Below are 16,305 nucleotides of genomic sequence, written 5' to 3' on the forward strand. Positions count from 1 at the left end.
CGGCAGCAGGTGGGCTGGCAGCACACAGACTGGCAGCACTGGGGCCTGCAGCAGCTGGACACACAGCAGCTGGGGCGGCAGCAAGTGGTCCTGCAGCAGGTGGGCTGGCAGCACACAGACTGGCAGCACTGGGGTCTGCAGCAGCTGGACACACAGCAGCTGGGGCGGCAGCAGCTGGAGATGCAGCAGCTGGGGCGGCAGCAGGTGGGCTGGCAGCACACAGACTGGCAGCACTGGGGCCTGCAGCAGCTGGACACGCAGCAGCTGGGGCGGCAGCAGGTGGTCCTGCAGCAGGTGGTCTGGCAGCAGCTGGGGCGGCAGCAGGTCTCCAGTCCACAGCCCTGGTCAGAGCAGACGGAACCACAACAGGAGCTGACCATGGTGTCAGAGGGTGGAGGTTCTCGGTGGGTTTCTAGGAGAGTGAGTTTTCTGAGTTTGATCTCTCCTTGCTCTCTCTTTTGCTTTTTATACCCTGCTGAGAGCTACTATGACCATGTGAATAATCTTGTGGTTTGCACATTACTAATAGAGAATCAGCTCTTTTTCAGTAAATTAGATAGTTGTGCTTATGTGGTAAATATTTCTATAAATAGAAAAGGCACCATTTCCTTTTCCTGTTGTATTCTGAGCTATCCAATTTGGTTAAGCCAAGTGAATCAGCTCTCATTCTCCTTCCTTCATCTGATGTGTCTTCTGATGTGTAGACCCATTACATGACATTGTTTGATTGGATTCCATAAGTGTTAATTCTTTATTTATTTGACTCCTGGATAATAAGTTGAGAATAGATTTTATGATGACTAAATCTCCTCTGCTCTCAAAGAGGTTAAAAATAAATCACATAGAATGTGGGTAGGAAAATGGGATGAAAGATTTGGGGGGTGATGGGAGGTAACTTTTGTATAATGAGGAACACTGTGATTCCTTTGAATTTTGTGACTAGTCAGTGAGATGGAAAAGATCCCACTGAGATTCCTGTCTGTTTCATGTTATTGAATCTATTCAGCTTGAAACAGATATACTGCAATGATTCATTGCTTTTAAAAGTAAAAATACGTCAGCATGATGGGTCCCTTTATAAATTATTATTGGCATGTTCTTCAAAGATGTGGATCATAGGGAACATTTCTGTTCTATTTTGTTGGTAAGTCAAGATACCCAATGAATATGTTTAACTGAAGTGTTATTGAAAGTATATTTTCTCGTACTCAAAAGCTGTTTTCTCTCACAATGTATGTTGGAGATATTTTGCCTGATACACGGAGAAATGAAATCAAGCTTTAATTTCTGTCCTACAGATGCTTAAACAAGACAAATAAGAAACATGTATAGGAAAGGGTTTAGCAACTATTTAGAGAATTGTGTGATTAGTGAACAAAATAACAATTACGTATTTAATCTGTGCACTCCCAGTGAAAGATGAAACAATACTAATAGTTCTAATTTGTTGAGTGCTTACTACCTGTCAGGAATTTTCTGAGTCCTCTATAATTGTTATCTTGCTTATACTTCACAAAGATTCTATGATGTAGACACACTTTTTCTGAATTCTTTACCTCCAAGGTACTTGAGGCCCAGATAGATTGAAGTCACACGGTCTATAATAGGGAAAGTGCGTCTCTCCTAGAGTGTTCAAGGAACATTTTGCACATGCACATTTTGCAATTAAATCCCTGCTGGTATTTAAAAACAATTATTTATAATTAAAAAGACGCATGGTATGTTCTCACTCCTAAGTGGGAGTTGAACAATGAGAGCACATGGACACAGGGAGGGGAACATCACACACCGGAGCCTGTTGGGGGGTGGGGGACAAAGGTAGGGAGAGCATTAGGACAAATGCCTAATGCATGCAGGGCTTAAAACCTAGATGACGGATTGATAGGTGCGGCATACCATCATGGCACATGTATAACTATGTAACAAACCTGCACATTCTGCACATGTATTCCAGAACTTAAAGTAAAAATTTAAAAAAAAAAGATGCATGATAAGAAACCATCATAAACAAAGTAAAAACACAAATGACTAAATAATAAAAACAGACTCACAATATATATCACAGAAAAAGGGTTAATAATATATAAAAGACTTCTGAGACCAGACACGGTGGCTTACACCTGTAATCCCAGCACTCTGGGATGCCAAGGTGGGCGGATTACTTGAGTTTAAGAGTTTGAGACCAACTTGGTTAACTTGGTAAAACCCCATCTCTACAAAAAAAAAACCACAAAAAAAGAAGAAAAAAATTGGCGAGGTGGCATGCATCTGTGGTCCCAGCTACTCGGGAAGCTGAGGTGGGAAGATTGCTTGGGTCCAGGAGGTGGAGGTTGCAGTGAGCCAAAATTGCACCACTGCCCTCCAGTGTGGGTGACAGAAGAAGAAGGAAAAAAGACTTCTGAAAATAGATAGAAAACAGACCAACAGCCTAATGGAAAAATAAAATGCAAATATTTCACCACCATATAAATATACTCAATCTCATGCATTATAAGAGAAATGAAATAATATGGTATGACACTTCTCACCTGTTAGATTGTCAAAAATGCAAAATCTGACAGCATTCTCTGGAAGTGAGATGATGTGAAAATAGGCATGCTCGCATTTTTCTTGTGAAGGTTTGGAAATAACTAGCAGACTTATTCTTTGACTCAGCTATCCCAATTCCATAAAATATCTCAAAGATACTCAGGTAAATATATGAAAGATGTTGCACAAGATGATTCATAACAGTTCTATTTGGGAAAAAAACTAAAACCTACAACAATACTGGATACAACCGGGTGTCCTTCAATAGGGTACTGATGAATAAACTGTGATGCCTTCCCATGGTGGAGTACTATGCAGCTGTCAAAAGGAATAAGGAGTGTCTCTATAGGCTGCTATAAATTAATTGCCAGTAGATATTGTTAAGAGACAATAAAGCAGTGGAGAAAAATGTGTACAATTGTTCTACAACAATATGTTTTAAAAATCCAGGATATAAATATTGAAAGCATATTTGCTTACACTTTAAAAAATGACAGAAGAATAGAGAGAGAGGAGATGAGAAAACAGGAAAGAGGGACTTCTGTCAAAACATCAAACTGTGCATTTTAAGTATATGTCAATTGTAACTTAATGTAGCTGAAAAACAAAGAAAAAATAATGGAAGAATCAACCATATTTTGTTTTGTTGTTGTTGTTGTTGTTTGAGACGGAGTCTCACTTTGTCACCCAGGCTGGAGTGCAGTGGTGTGATCTCGGCTCACTGCAACCTCCACCTCCCGTGTTCAAGCAATTCTCCACCTCAGCCTCCTGTGTAACTGGATTACAGGCGCCCACTACCACGCTTGGTTAATTTTTGTATTTTTAATAGAGATGGGGTTTCACCATCTTGGCCAGCCTGGTCTTGAACACCTGACTTTGTGATCCACCTGCCTCAGCCTCGCAAAGTGTTGGGATTACAGGCATGAGCCACCGCACATGGCCTCTATTTGTTTTTTAAAAGTTGACCCATAGAGGATGGAGGGAATAGAACAGAGAAGATAGAAACAGACACTAGATTATTTTTGAATGTATCTTTTACTGTAGCTTTGACTTTGCACCCATATAAATATTTCACATATTTATAAAAATATTAAATTTTAAAAATCTCTCAAAATCACTAAAACCACCACAGCAACAATGGAATCTAACTGTATGTCCAGGCATAACTTCAGAGAAATTAACTATCCCAAGGCCAAAATGTTTTTTCAAAAACCTGTTAAGTTTGTTTGAAATAACTATACTGTTGTTATTAGTATTGGCAATATTATTCCAAGATTGTTGTGCAAGCATTATGTAATAAAGAAAATGAGTAATTACACCAAGGAACTATTATTTTTGGCAAGGAAGAAGAGAGATTTGGGAAAAAGATATGAGGTTAAGTAAAATCCTGTAATTATCAGTAGAAACGCTGATATACTTTATTTTTTAAGTAATATTTTCTGGTTGGGGACACTGAAAAAGTTGAGAGAAAATAATCAATTTAGTAATACTCATCATTTTTACATTTCAGTCTTTGGTCCCAAATGCCATATTCACTACAAGGGAACGGGGGTTCCTTGGAGAAATGGCTGAATATAAGTGTGGGTAAGGAAATACACAAATGAACCTGGAATATCTTATTATATACAAAACAAACAAATCTACTAGATTCACATCAAAAGTAGCCGGAGACCAACTTGAAGTTTGTTATTTGAGCACTAATGGGGATATGAACTGGAACTCACAGGTTCATATTGACAGAAATTTTAAAAAAAAAATACTTTGGTCAACTTTGAATGATGGTACATTAGCAAGATTAAGCAAGAAAAGAGGATAAAAAATCTAAATAAACTCACTAAGAATTGAAACGGGAGCTATTACAACTGACACCACTGAAATACAAAAGATCATTCAAGGCTGCTATGAACACCTTTGCACACAGAAACTAGAAAACCTAGAAGAGATGGATGAATTCCTGGGAAAATACAACCCTCCTAACTTAAATTGGGAAGAATTAGCTACCCTGAACAGACCAATAACCACCAGTGAGATTGAATGGTAATTTAAAAATTACCAACAAAAGAAAGTCTAGGACCAGACAGATTCACAGCAGAATTCTACTAGACATTCAAAGAAGAATTGATACCAATCCTTTTGAGGCTATTCCACAAGATAGAGAAAGAAGGAATCCTCCCTAATTCATTCTATGAAGCCAGCATCACCCTTAATACCAAAACCAGAAAATGACACAACCAAAAAAGAAAACTACAGATCAATATCCTTGATGAACATAGATGCTAAAATCCTTAACAAAATACTAGCTAACTGAATCCAACAGCATATCAAAAAGATAATCCACCATAATCAAGTAGGTTTCATACCAGGGATGCAGGGATGGTTTAACATATGCAAGTCAATAAATGTGATACACCATACAAACAAAATTAAAAACAGCAATCACATGATCATCTCAACAGATTCAGAAAAAGCATTTGACAAAATGAGTAGAATCTATATTGTGAAAATGATCATACTGCCAAAAGCAGTCTACAAATTCAATGCCATCTGCATCAAAATACCACCATCATTCTTCACAGAGTTGGAAAAAACAATTCTAAAATTCATATGGAACCAAAAAGGAGCCCACATAACCAAAGAAAGACTAAGCAAAAGTAACAAATCTGGAGGCATCACACTATCTGATTTCAAACTATACTGTAAGGCCATAGCACCAAAACAGTGTGGTACTGGTATAAAAATAGGCACAGGGATCAATGGAACATAACAGAGAACCCAGAAACAAACTCAAATACTTATAGCCAACTGATCTTCGACAAAGCAAACAAAAACATAAAATGGGAAAAGGACACCATTTTCAACAAATGGTGCTGGGATAATTGGCCAGCCACATGTAGGAGAATGAAACTGGATCCTCATCTCTCATTTTATACAAAAATCAACTCAAGATGGATTAAAGACTTAAACCTGAGACCTGAAGCTATAAAAACTGTGGAAGATAACATTGGAAAATTCCCTCTAGTTATTGACTTAGGCAAGGATTTCATGACCAAGAACCCAAAAGCAAATGAAACAAAGATAAATGACTAGGACCTAATTAAACTTTTGCATGGGAAAAGAAACAGTCAGCGGAGTAAACAGACAACCCACAGAATGGGAGAAAATCTTCACAATCTATACATCTGACAAAGGACTAACATCCAGAATCCACAATGAACTCAAATCAGTAAGAAAAAAAAATCCCATCAAAAAGTGGGATAAGGACATGAATAGGCAATTCTCAAAAGCAGATAGACAAATGGTCAACAAATATATGAAAAAATGCTCAGAATCACTAATGATCGGGGAAATGCAAATCAAAACCACAATGTGATACCACCTTACTCCTGCAAGAATGGCCAAAATAAAACAAAAAAGAAAAAAACAAAAAAACAAAAACAAAAAAAACCCAGTAGATATTGGCATGGATGTGGTGATCAGGGAACACTTTCCACTGCTAATGGGAATGTAAAATAGTACAACCTCTATGGAAAACAGTGTGGAGATTTCTTAAAGAACTAAAAGTAGAACAGATGGCAGAACTACCATTTGATCCAGCAATCCCACTACTGGCTATATGTCCAGAGGAAAAAAAGTCATGATTCGAAAAAGATACTTACACACCCATGTTTATAGCAGCACAATTCACAATTTCAAAATCATGGAACCAACCCAAATGCCCATCAATTAACAAGTGCATAAAGAAACTGTGGGGTGTGTGTGTGTGTGTGTGTGTGTGTGTGTATGATGGAATACTACTCAGCCATAAAAAGGAATGAATGAGCAGCATTTGCAGTGGCCTGAATGAGATTGGAGACTATTATTCTAAGTGAAGTAACTCAGGAATGGAAAACCAAACATTGTGTGTTGTCACTGATATGTGGGAGCTAAACTATGAGGATGCAAAGGCATGAGAATGATACAATGGATTTTGGGGGAAGAATGGGCAGTGGTTGAGGGATAAAAGACTACAAGTATCGTGCAGTGTATACTGCTTGGGTGATGGGTGCACCAAAATCTCACACATCACCACTAAAGAACTTACTCATGTAACCAGATACCACCTGTACCTGAATAATTTATGGAAAAATAAAATAACAAAAATTTAAAAAATCCTGTTGCAACACTATGCAGAAAAAAGATAAGCCTTACTCTTAAGTGTTCATAGGCACTGAAATATAATACAATAAAAGGAAAGGTTTTGGCAAAAATTTGAATTATCATAAGATTAGGGTTCAAAACAAGCATTATGTGTTTCAGTTTCCTCTCCTTCCTTCCTTCCTTCCTTTCTTGCCCTTCCTTCCTTCCTTCCTTTCTTTCTTTTCTTCCTTTTGTTGACAGAGTCTCACTCTGTTGCCCTGACTGGAGTACCATGGCATGATCTTGGCTCACTGCAACCTTCACCTCCCAGCTCAAGCGATTCTCATGTCTCAGTCTCCCAAGTAGCTGGGATTACAGGCATGTGCCACCACACCTGGCTAACTATGTATTTTTAGTAGTGATGAGGTTTTGTCAAGTTGGCCTGGCTGGTCTCAAACTCCTGGCGTCGAGTGATCCACTTGCCTCAGCCTCCCAAAGTGCTGGGACTACAGGTGTGAACCACCGTGGTCAGCCAAATTTCAGGTACTTTCAGTGAAAAATGAGATAACATACACAGCTACTGTATGACAGTGCTTGCCACGTGCCAGATCTTCTGTTGAATGCTTGGTAATTATAGTCTTGATCTTTAGTCTCAAAGAACACATGAGGTTCTCAGTACTCTCTGTGAGTTTATACAGAAGTGAATTAAAGTGACTGTGTCCTGTAAGAGTCTTACTATAAGCAATAGTAATTCCGCACCTTCGATTGTGCTGTTACATCTCCTTAGAATGTTCCTTTTTCCATATAAATGCAATACATTCTTATTCTTCCTTTAAGTTCCAGCCCAGATTCCCTCTCCTCTCTGATGTTTCCCTTAGCCTATTATTTTACTGAAGTCTCATCTCCTCCTTTATGGCTGACATTATGCTGCAAAGCACTCTAACTCAGCACATCCGACTGTAACCTGAAGGTGTTTATCTATGTGTGTCCAGCTGGATGGTTAAACACCCAAGATGAATACTTTATTCATATGGTTTTATCATCATGCTTGAAAATGAGTACATCATCAATTTTTTTAAAATTTAGATATTATTTTTAAATTTAATTTTGTTTTGTAATTACACAAAATCTTTTTTTTTTTTTTTTTTTTTTGACAGAGTCTCGCTCTGTCGCCAGGCCAGAGTGCAGTGGCACAATCTCGGCTCATGGCAAACTCCACCTCCTGGGTTCAAGCGATTCTTCTGCCTCTGCCTCCCAAGTAGCTAGGATTACAGGTGCACGCCACCACGCCCAGCTAATTTTTGTATTTTTAGTAGAGACGAGGTTTCACCATGTTGGCCAGGATGGTGTCGATCTTTTGACCTCATGATCCACCCACTTTGGCCTCCCAAAGTGCTGGGATTACAGGCGTGATGCAGGCCTGGCCTACACAAAATCTTTATGGTTCCAAAATAAATTCTACAAAATGAGGCATATTGAAGGAGGTTTTTCTTCTATTTCTGTTCCCTCCTTATATTCTCTCCTTTCCCCATAAATCATCATTTTTTAAATTTAAGGTTTTTCTTGACATCTTTATTTTAAATATAAGTGTGTCTGTGTTTACATATTTATATCTTCTTTATTTATTAGATAAGTGGTCACATACTCTAAATGCTTTGTTTCAATTCACTTTTCATCACTTGTGGTGACATATTGTTTATTGCACAGGAGTATGTTCACATATTCCTCACTCCATTTTCAATGAAAAAGTATCCTGTTTTGTGGATATAATATAGGTTACTTAGCCAGTCTCCTCCTGATGGGCATCTGGGTTGTTTCCAGGCTTTTGCTATTAAAATAATATTCTTGACTTGAAAGCAAGTGATAGTCAATAAATCCCTATAAGATCTACCTTATTATTTCATTTACTTATTCTCTATTCTCATTATTTTTTCTCCACAGGTTCTCTCATTAATTCCATAGTAGATTAGAATATTTGATTATTGGCTTGTCTCATTTTTATTCTTATATTACCTGTAGCTTCTGTTTGTGAAGTTTTATCTCTGTATTTATATGTTGATTGTAGCCTTTAGCATAATACCTTTTCCTACTTTGTCTTCTGCAATGCTTTTTATGTAAGTCTAACTTGTGGGATATAAGAATTGTGGCCTCTGCGTTCTTCCATTTGCATTTTCATTATATGCATCCCTGTCTTTACCTTTTCACTTTTAACCTTCTGATGCTTGTTGATTCACTTGCGTCTCTTTATAGATGGCATAATGTTGAGTTTTCCTTTTCACAAGCTAATCTGAAAATCTTTTTTAAAGTGAGTTGAGCCTATTATATGTATGGATATAATCAATATGCTTAACTTTAATTATGTCATTTTTATTATACCTATATATAATAGTGATATATAATAAATTATCTTTATATATTTGTTAAATATTTCTCTCTCTCCTCTCTGTCTCTATCTTTCTATCTCTCTGTCTTTCACTTTTAAACTTCTAATCTTTCACCTTTTAAATTCTCTCTTTCTCAGCATGCCTTTTGGTATTTAGGAATATTTGTATTTTGTACTAATGGTTAACCTTTATATACCTCATGAGCTCTATTTTTTAGCTACTGTCAGTGGATTCTCTGCTTACAGAAATATTGAAATTATCTAGTTACTTCTTTATTCCTCACTCCCTGAGCATGAGATTTGAATTCCTGGTTAATACCCATAAGGCAATCAGCAAACTTCTGCTTTATGTATTTGCTCTCCTTTTCCTTCCTCTTTTGGCAGTTGTGCTATATCGACATTGTCAGTACATAGCTGTTATATATCACACTTCCTATCTTAGGCTTATTGTTCATTCTTGTTCTTAGTTCCAAAGGATATATATAGATCCAGACCTCATGTAGATGTCCTTCCAGTATCTTTAGTCATTTGATTTTATGAAGTTCGCTTGTTAATAAATTCTTCAGGATACACCCATGGGGGAGAATATTCACTGGGTTTTTTAATGCTTATAATAGTTTGTTTGTGGTCTTTATACCTGAAGTTCAGTTTGGCTGAATTTAAAATCTTTGCCTCACATTTTCTTTCCTTGAGTGTTACTCTATTATCTTCCGATATTTTCATCAAAATGTGTGAAAACAAGCTAGTTTTATTTCCTTCTAGTTGACATGGACATTTGCCTGGATGTTCAAATGATTATTTTTCTTTCAATAATTATTATGTTTTTCTTTAAAATTCAAGGCTTTTATACTGCTATGTCTCAATTTTGACCATTATGAGCTTATTTTTCCAGCAGGAGTAGCTATACTTATAGCAGATAAAACAAACTTAAAATCAACAACAGTAAAAACAGAGAAAGGAGGTCATTATATAATAATAAAAGGATCAATTGAACGAGAAGATATAACAATTCTAAATATACATATTAGTAAGACAGTGAGCTTAGTAAATTTGAAAGTCCCTTTGCTACCTGTCCTTTTTTGTACTCTGCTGAAGCTGCTGTGACCATATCCTGAATCATTTCCTACTTTATTTTCTTATGGAGATGTTGGGGCTCAGAAAACCAAACCCCAAAATATGATTCTTTGGTATGTTGACTGGGGAATTGTGGAGAACAGCAGCTATAAGCAGAGGTTTTCTCTGAGGTTCCCATATCTGCCTGAAGACATCCAGGAAAGATATATAACAGGAAAAGAGGCTAAAAGTTGACATCACCCTAGAGAGGCTTTGCCTGAAGGACTTTACCTACATAGCAAGACAGCCTTTGTTCACCATGTATTTCTTCCCCTTACCTTCCCATAGCTTGTGGACACCTCCCCTAAGAAACCCCAAGACCCTATTCTGATGCTATACAAACTTCAATCATTGGCCTTTCTTCAAGTCTTATAGTTTGTGAGGCTCTGCATATGCATAAATAAATTTGTATGCCTTTTCTCCTGTTGATCTGTCTGCTGTCACTGTTTTTCCAGGGACTCAAATTCTCAGATCTTTAGAGAGTAGAGGGAAAGCTTAAAACTCACCTATGGAAACATTATTCATGAAATTAGATCATTAAGTTTTTCTGGTTTAATATCTTAAGATGAAGGAAAATATGATTTCCCTTTCCTAGTGTGTTAAGATATTCCAATCTGGATTTTCTCACAGAATTATCTCACCTATTTCTTTGTTTGTCTACTGTGTCTTCTCAGGATGGCCCGTCACATGGATTCAGTCACTGGTATGTACCTGTGATCTGTGTATCATGCCATGATCCTGTTTGGGCAAATTGTTCTCATGATGCCAAGATCTCTTTTGCTGTCAAAGAGAAGCAGATATTAGAGTAGGGAAATTAAAAAAAAACAAGCTCATCTTTCTGAGTTAGTTACCTGTGTGCAATGAGGAAGACATATTCTATTTGTGAGTCATAAATATTCATTAGATAGTGGACTCTCTAGACTTCTTCAAAGTATGCACCAGGTATCATTTCCTTTATTCAATTTGAAACTGTTACCAATGACTTATTGTTTTAAAATATGAATAGGCATTTGGAGCTACTCTGAATAAACTCTCACTGGCCTAATATGGGACAGCTTGGGCACCAAAATGAATATTGGCAGTAATAGATTACAACCCATCAAATAAAACTAAGGACTGATGAGTCCATATTGATATGAATTAAATGGAGAAGTTAAAAAAAAGGAAGATGAGAAAGTTATCCATGACAGTAGAATGTCAATGAGTAAATGCAGAAGGAACAAAGGAGTTTCAAATCACCATTTACAACCATTATAATAAAACTCGATCAAGTAAATATCATCAATGAATACTATAGTTATTGGGTGGAAGTTTGATGGGGAGCAGGATATTTGCACACTTCAAAATATTTTCCCAATATCTATTTATTAATTTCAAAGGGAAAATGTTAACTTTACTGTGGAGAAACTTGAGAACATACCCTTAATCACAGGATCAAAGTTAGCAGCATTGATAATGGACAAACTAGCATGCGTCTCCTGAAGTCACACACTGAAAGGACACATTACTTATGCAGTATTTCTGTTAAAATGCAAAACCTGAATATAAGCATGAGGAAACATCAGATAAACTCAGACTAAGAAATACTCCACATAATGACTGGCCTGCTGTCTTCAAAAATATTAGCGCCATCTAATATAAAGACAGTCTAAGCAAGTGTTTCAGGTCTAAATAAACTAAGGAGATATGATAGCTAAATGCAATGTACGAACATGGATAAAAATTGCTCGATAGGATATTATTGGAAAAATGGCAACATTTGGATATAGCATGTATATTAGGTAATAATATTGCATCAACATCTAGTTTAATTGATATCTTTACTGTGGTTATACATGAAAATGTCCTTAGTCTTAGGACATAAGTCTATCTCTATCCATGTAATCTCTCTAGAGAGAGAGAGAAATCCAGCATGGTCAAATGTTGAATCTAGGTGAAGACTATATGGCATAAGGAATTCTTTACTCTTATAACTATTCTATAAGTTTGAAATATTTTCAAAAATGAAAAAAATGTTTAAAAATAAAATGAATTAGGATTGGAAAAGTATGTTTTCTTTGGGATGTTAACAGAAAAATTTAGACAAATTAAATTTAACAGATTTTCATTCATCAAAGAACAATTCATGAATTGGGCAGCTCCCAGACCAGCACAGGTTCAGAGCAACTCCTTGGCTGCCATTTGTTTAAATATTTATGGATAGAAAAAGGAAAGTGATTTGAGTAGTTGCAACTGAGACCATATGACGTTCTATTAAATATCTGAATATTAATTTAATATTAATATTAAATATCTGAATATTATGATCACACACTTCAATTATTAAAAGTAACCCTAATCTAAAAAAAAAAAAAAAGAAAAAAAAGGAAAAGGAAAGTGATGTACATAAAACCAAAGTGAGGGACAGAAATAGCTGGGTTGGTTAGAGCTCAATGTTTGCCTTAGTTGAACATGGTTTAAACAGTTGGCCCCTGTGATTGACCAGAACTGGGCTGCTGTGGACTTGGATACTTGTTGGAATGGTATGTCACAGTTTGTTTACATATTCGGTTAGGTTACAATTTACTATGCATGGAGAAACCTTTATGCCAAACCCAAAATATGTAAAGGGTCAGCTTTAGACTAAACTTAATTTAACAACTGTTACTATAATAAGAGTGAGGAGTTTGGGTCTTTTGGAGGAAACGCTGAAGTATACAGTAAAATTTACTTCATAGGAGTGTCTACTATAAAAAACCATTTAAAAATATTTCTAACACGGTAAATCTTTCATCTCCTTGGGTCTCTGAAAATAAAGAATTTCTGGCAATGTAGCTGACTGAGTTGATACTGACAGACCCACTTCCTGGTACAAGTAAATATAAATGCTTCAAAAATTAAAAAAAAATCAATCATGTAGTTGAACTTGAGAAAAGTAGAGAAAAATTCTCATTTGTCAGAAACTAAGAGGGAGCTCAAATGGCAAACACTAGCTGATGTCCTGTGGCCTGTGGGAAGGTTTGGCATCTGGTTAGATGCCCTCAGAATTGGAGGCTGGTGGTTAAAACTCAGGCAGGTACAAGAAATGGGACCTGAAATTATCACAAGGCAGGATCTAGAAAGTAAGACCCTTATATAAAATTTACATTCTTAAGAATGCTATTTGGGCAGATTGTTCTCATGATGCCAAGACCTCTTTTGATGTCAAAAGAGAAGAATGTAAACTTAAAGTTACATTCTGAAAGCATTCTTGTGCATAAGATGGAGACAAGACAATCTTAGTCTGCCCACAGGAATTTTATGTGGTAATAGAGTCATGAACAACTAAACTATGCAATATCACCAAGCTTCCTAACTCACACTATATGCATAGTGGAGGAATCTCAAGGTGAGAAACTGCTGATACCAAATAGTACATGTCCTTGAAATAATCAGAAACAAGAGCAAAAGGAAGAGCACACAGAAAAAAACCCCCAAAAGAAAAAATATACAAAAAAGCATTAAGCGTAAGGAAAAATAAACTTCTAAGAAACCACACACAGATTGCATGGGATGCCCCACAGGGGTCAATTTCTGCATAAGATAAATGCACAAGCAAATATTACAAAATATGTAAGAAAATAATTTATCATGAGTAGTCTAGTAGACACAGGAAAAGGGACTATAGCCTCAGGAATTGAGATAACTGAAGATTCTGAAGGAGACTATGTATAAACGGGTTTAGAAGGTAAACAAAAAATGGAAATCGGCGGGTGAGGGGCAAGGGGAGGGAGAGCATTAGGACAAATACCTAATGCATGTGGGACTTAAAATCTGGATGATGGGCTGGGCGTGGTGGCTCACGCCTGTAATCCCAGCACTTTGGGAGGCCGAGACAGGCAGATGACAAGATCAGAAGATCAAAACCATCCTGGCAAACATGGTGAAACCCTGTCACTACTAAAAATACAAAAATTATCTGGGGGTGGTGGTGCGTGCCTGTAGTCCCAGCCACTTGGGAGGCTGAAGCAGAAGAATTGCTTGAACCCAGGAAGTGGAGGTTGCAGTGAGCTGAGATCGGGCCACTGCACTCCAGCCTGGTGATGGAGCGAGACTCTGTCTCAAAAAAAAAAAAAAAAAAAAAAAACAACAAACCTAGATCTAGGTGTACATGTGGTGTATATGTGCCACATTTTCTTAATCCAGTCTGTCATTTTCTTAATCCAGTCTGTCATTGCTGGACACTTGGGTTGGTTCCAAGTCTTTGCTATTGTGAATAGTGCTGCAATAAATGTACGTGTGCATGTGTCTTTATAGCAGCATGATTTATAATCCTTTGGGTATATACCCAGTAATGGGATGGCTGGGTCAAATGGTATTTCTAGTTCTAGATCCTTGAGGAATCGCTACACTGTCTTCCACAATGGTTGAACTAGTTTACAGTCCCACCAACAGTGTAAAAGTGTTCCTATTTCACCACATCCTCTTCAGCACCTGTTGTTTCCTGACTTTTTAATGATTGCCATTCTAACTGGTGTGAGATGGTATCTCATTGTGGTTTTGATTTGCATTTCTCTGATGGCGAGTGATGATGAGCATTTTTTCATGTGTCTGTTGGCTGCATAAATGTCTTCTTTTGAGAAGTGTCTGTTCATATCCTTTGCCCACTTTTTGATGGAGTTGTTTGATTTTTTCTTGTAAATTTGTTTGAGCTCTTTGTAGGTTCTGGATATTAGCCCTTTGTCAGTAGATTGCAAAAATTTTCTTCCATTCTGTAGGTTGCCTGTTCACTCTGATGGTAGTTTCTTTTGCTGTGCAGAAGCTCTTTAGTTTAATTAGATCCCATTTGTCAATTTTGGCTTTTGTTGCCATTGCTTTTGGTGTTTTAGACATGAAGTCCTTATCTTTGGTTTTCAACAACTTTCCTTGATATGTCTACATGTGGTTTTTGTTTTTATTCACTCTGCTTGGGTTCAGAGACATTCTAGAATCTGTGACTTGAAGTTATCAATTGTTTCAAATTGCCCTCCAGTATCTCTTTGTTTATTACTTCTCCATTCTCTCTTCTCTCCTTCTGGGACTCCAATTTATATGTATCTTAGACTTTTCACTATGCTCTAAGTGTGTCTTATGCTATTATCTCTATTTTAAAACTTTTGTTCCCTCTATATTCCACTGTGAATATTTTCTACTTCCATTTTGCTATTCCTCTCTTCTGTCTAATCTGTTAAACTTATTTAATGAATTCTTGATTTCAGTTTTTGAGATTTTTGGTTCTAGAATTTTCACCAAACTCTTTAAAAGTAGATTATACTTCTTTAATAAAATTTACATTTTTAATCTATTATTTCAAATATATTAATTGTAAGTATTCTAAAGTCAGTGTTAGTACCTATATATAGATCATCCTTGGCTCTGTTTCTATTTTCTTTTCTTCTTGATTTTGCTCATTTAGCCATTTTTTTTGGCATGCATGGTAATTTTTTAAATTGAATGCCAGAGATTCAGAAATTATATATGAAAAACTGTAGAGGCTGGAGGTGATCTTGTCTTTCACCTGAAGGAATTTAATTTTTTTCTGAGACTATGGTCCCTCAAATACTGTCTGCATAAGTGAACTCCCAATGCTCATAAACAACTGTTTTCTTAGTTTTGTCTAATTATTAGAGTCATTCCTACAGAGAGGTTGAATCTTCTATCAGTTACACAACTGGAACTGAAATTCTGTCCTTTAATTTTTTTTAATTATACCTTATGTTCCAGGGTACATGTGCACAACCTGCAGGCTTTTAGATAGCTATACATGTGCCATGTTGGTTTGTTGCACATATCAACTCGTCATTAACATTTGGTATTTCTCCTAATGCTAGCCCTCCCCCAGCCTCCCACCCTCCAACAGGCCCCAGTGTGTGATATTCCCCGCCCTGTCCAAATGTTCTCATTGTTCAATTCCCACCTATGAGTGTCCTTTAATTTTTCAAGTGACCACTCTTTCCTTCATCGGGATTTTGGACCTTGCACTCTACTAGTTGTTGTCTTACTTCTCTGGTGATTCCTTTGCAGTCTCCTGTGGTTTCTGTTGCTTTGTTTTCAACTTACAAGTGATGGAGTGTCCCACAGCTCAGGGCATAGATGTCTTTTTCTCAGACACTTATTCCCTATGACCAGGAAGCCACATTCAGTCCCACGGCATTCAAAGTCCCATT

General features: G+C 36.9%; 2 protein-coding genes across 2 annotated transcripts in view; one reads left to right on the top strand and one right to left on the bottom strand.

Annotated features, from left to right (window-relative positions):
• Nucleotides 1–16,305, top strand: part of LOC112609465 (keratin-associated protein 4-4-like) — a 100,599-nt gene that overhangs the window by 15,262 nt on the left and 69,032 nt on the right. The gene's annotated exons all lie outside the window — the stretch shown is intronic.
• LOC112609200 (keratin-associated protein 4-12-like) lies at nucleotides 3–380 on the bottom strand (the record flags this gene model as incomplete). Its single annotated transcript, XM_025361713.1, has 1 exon — nucleotides 3–380. A coding segment is annotated over exon 1 (378 nt), but the record flags the coding sequence as incomplete, so codon positions are not given.

This window comes from Theropithecus gelada, chromosome 16, assembly GCF_003255815.1.
Source record: "Theropithecus gelada isolate Dixy chromosome 16, Tgel_1.0, whole genome shotgun sequence".
Lineage (NCBI taxonomy): Eukaryota > Metazoa > Chordata > Mammalia > Primates > Cercopithecidae > Theropithecus > Theropithecus gelada.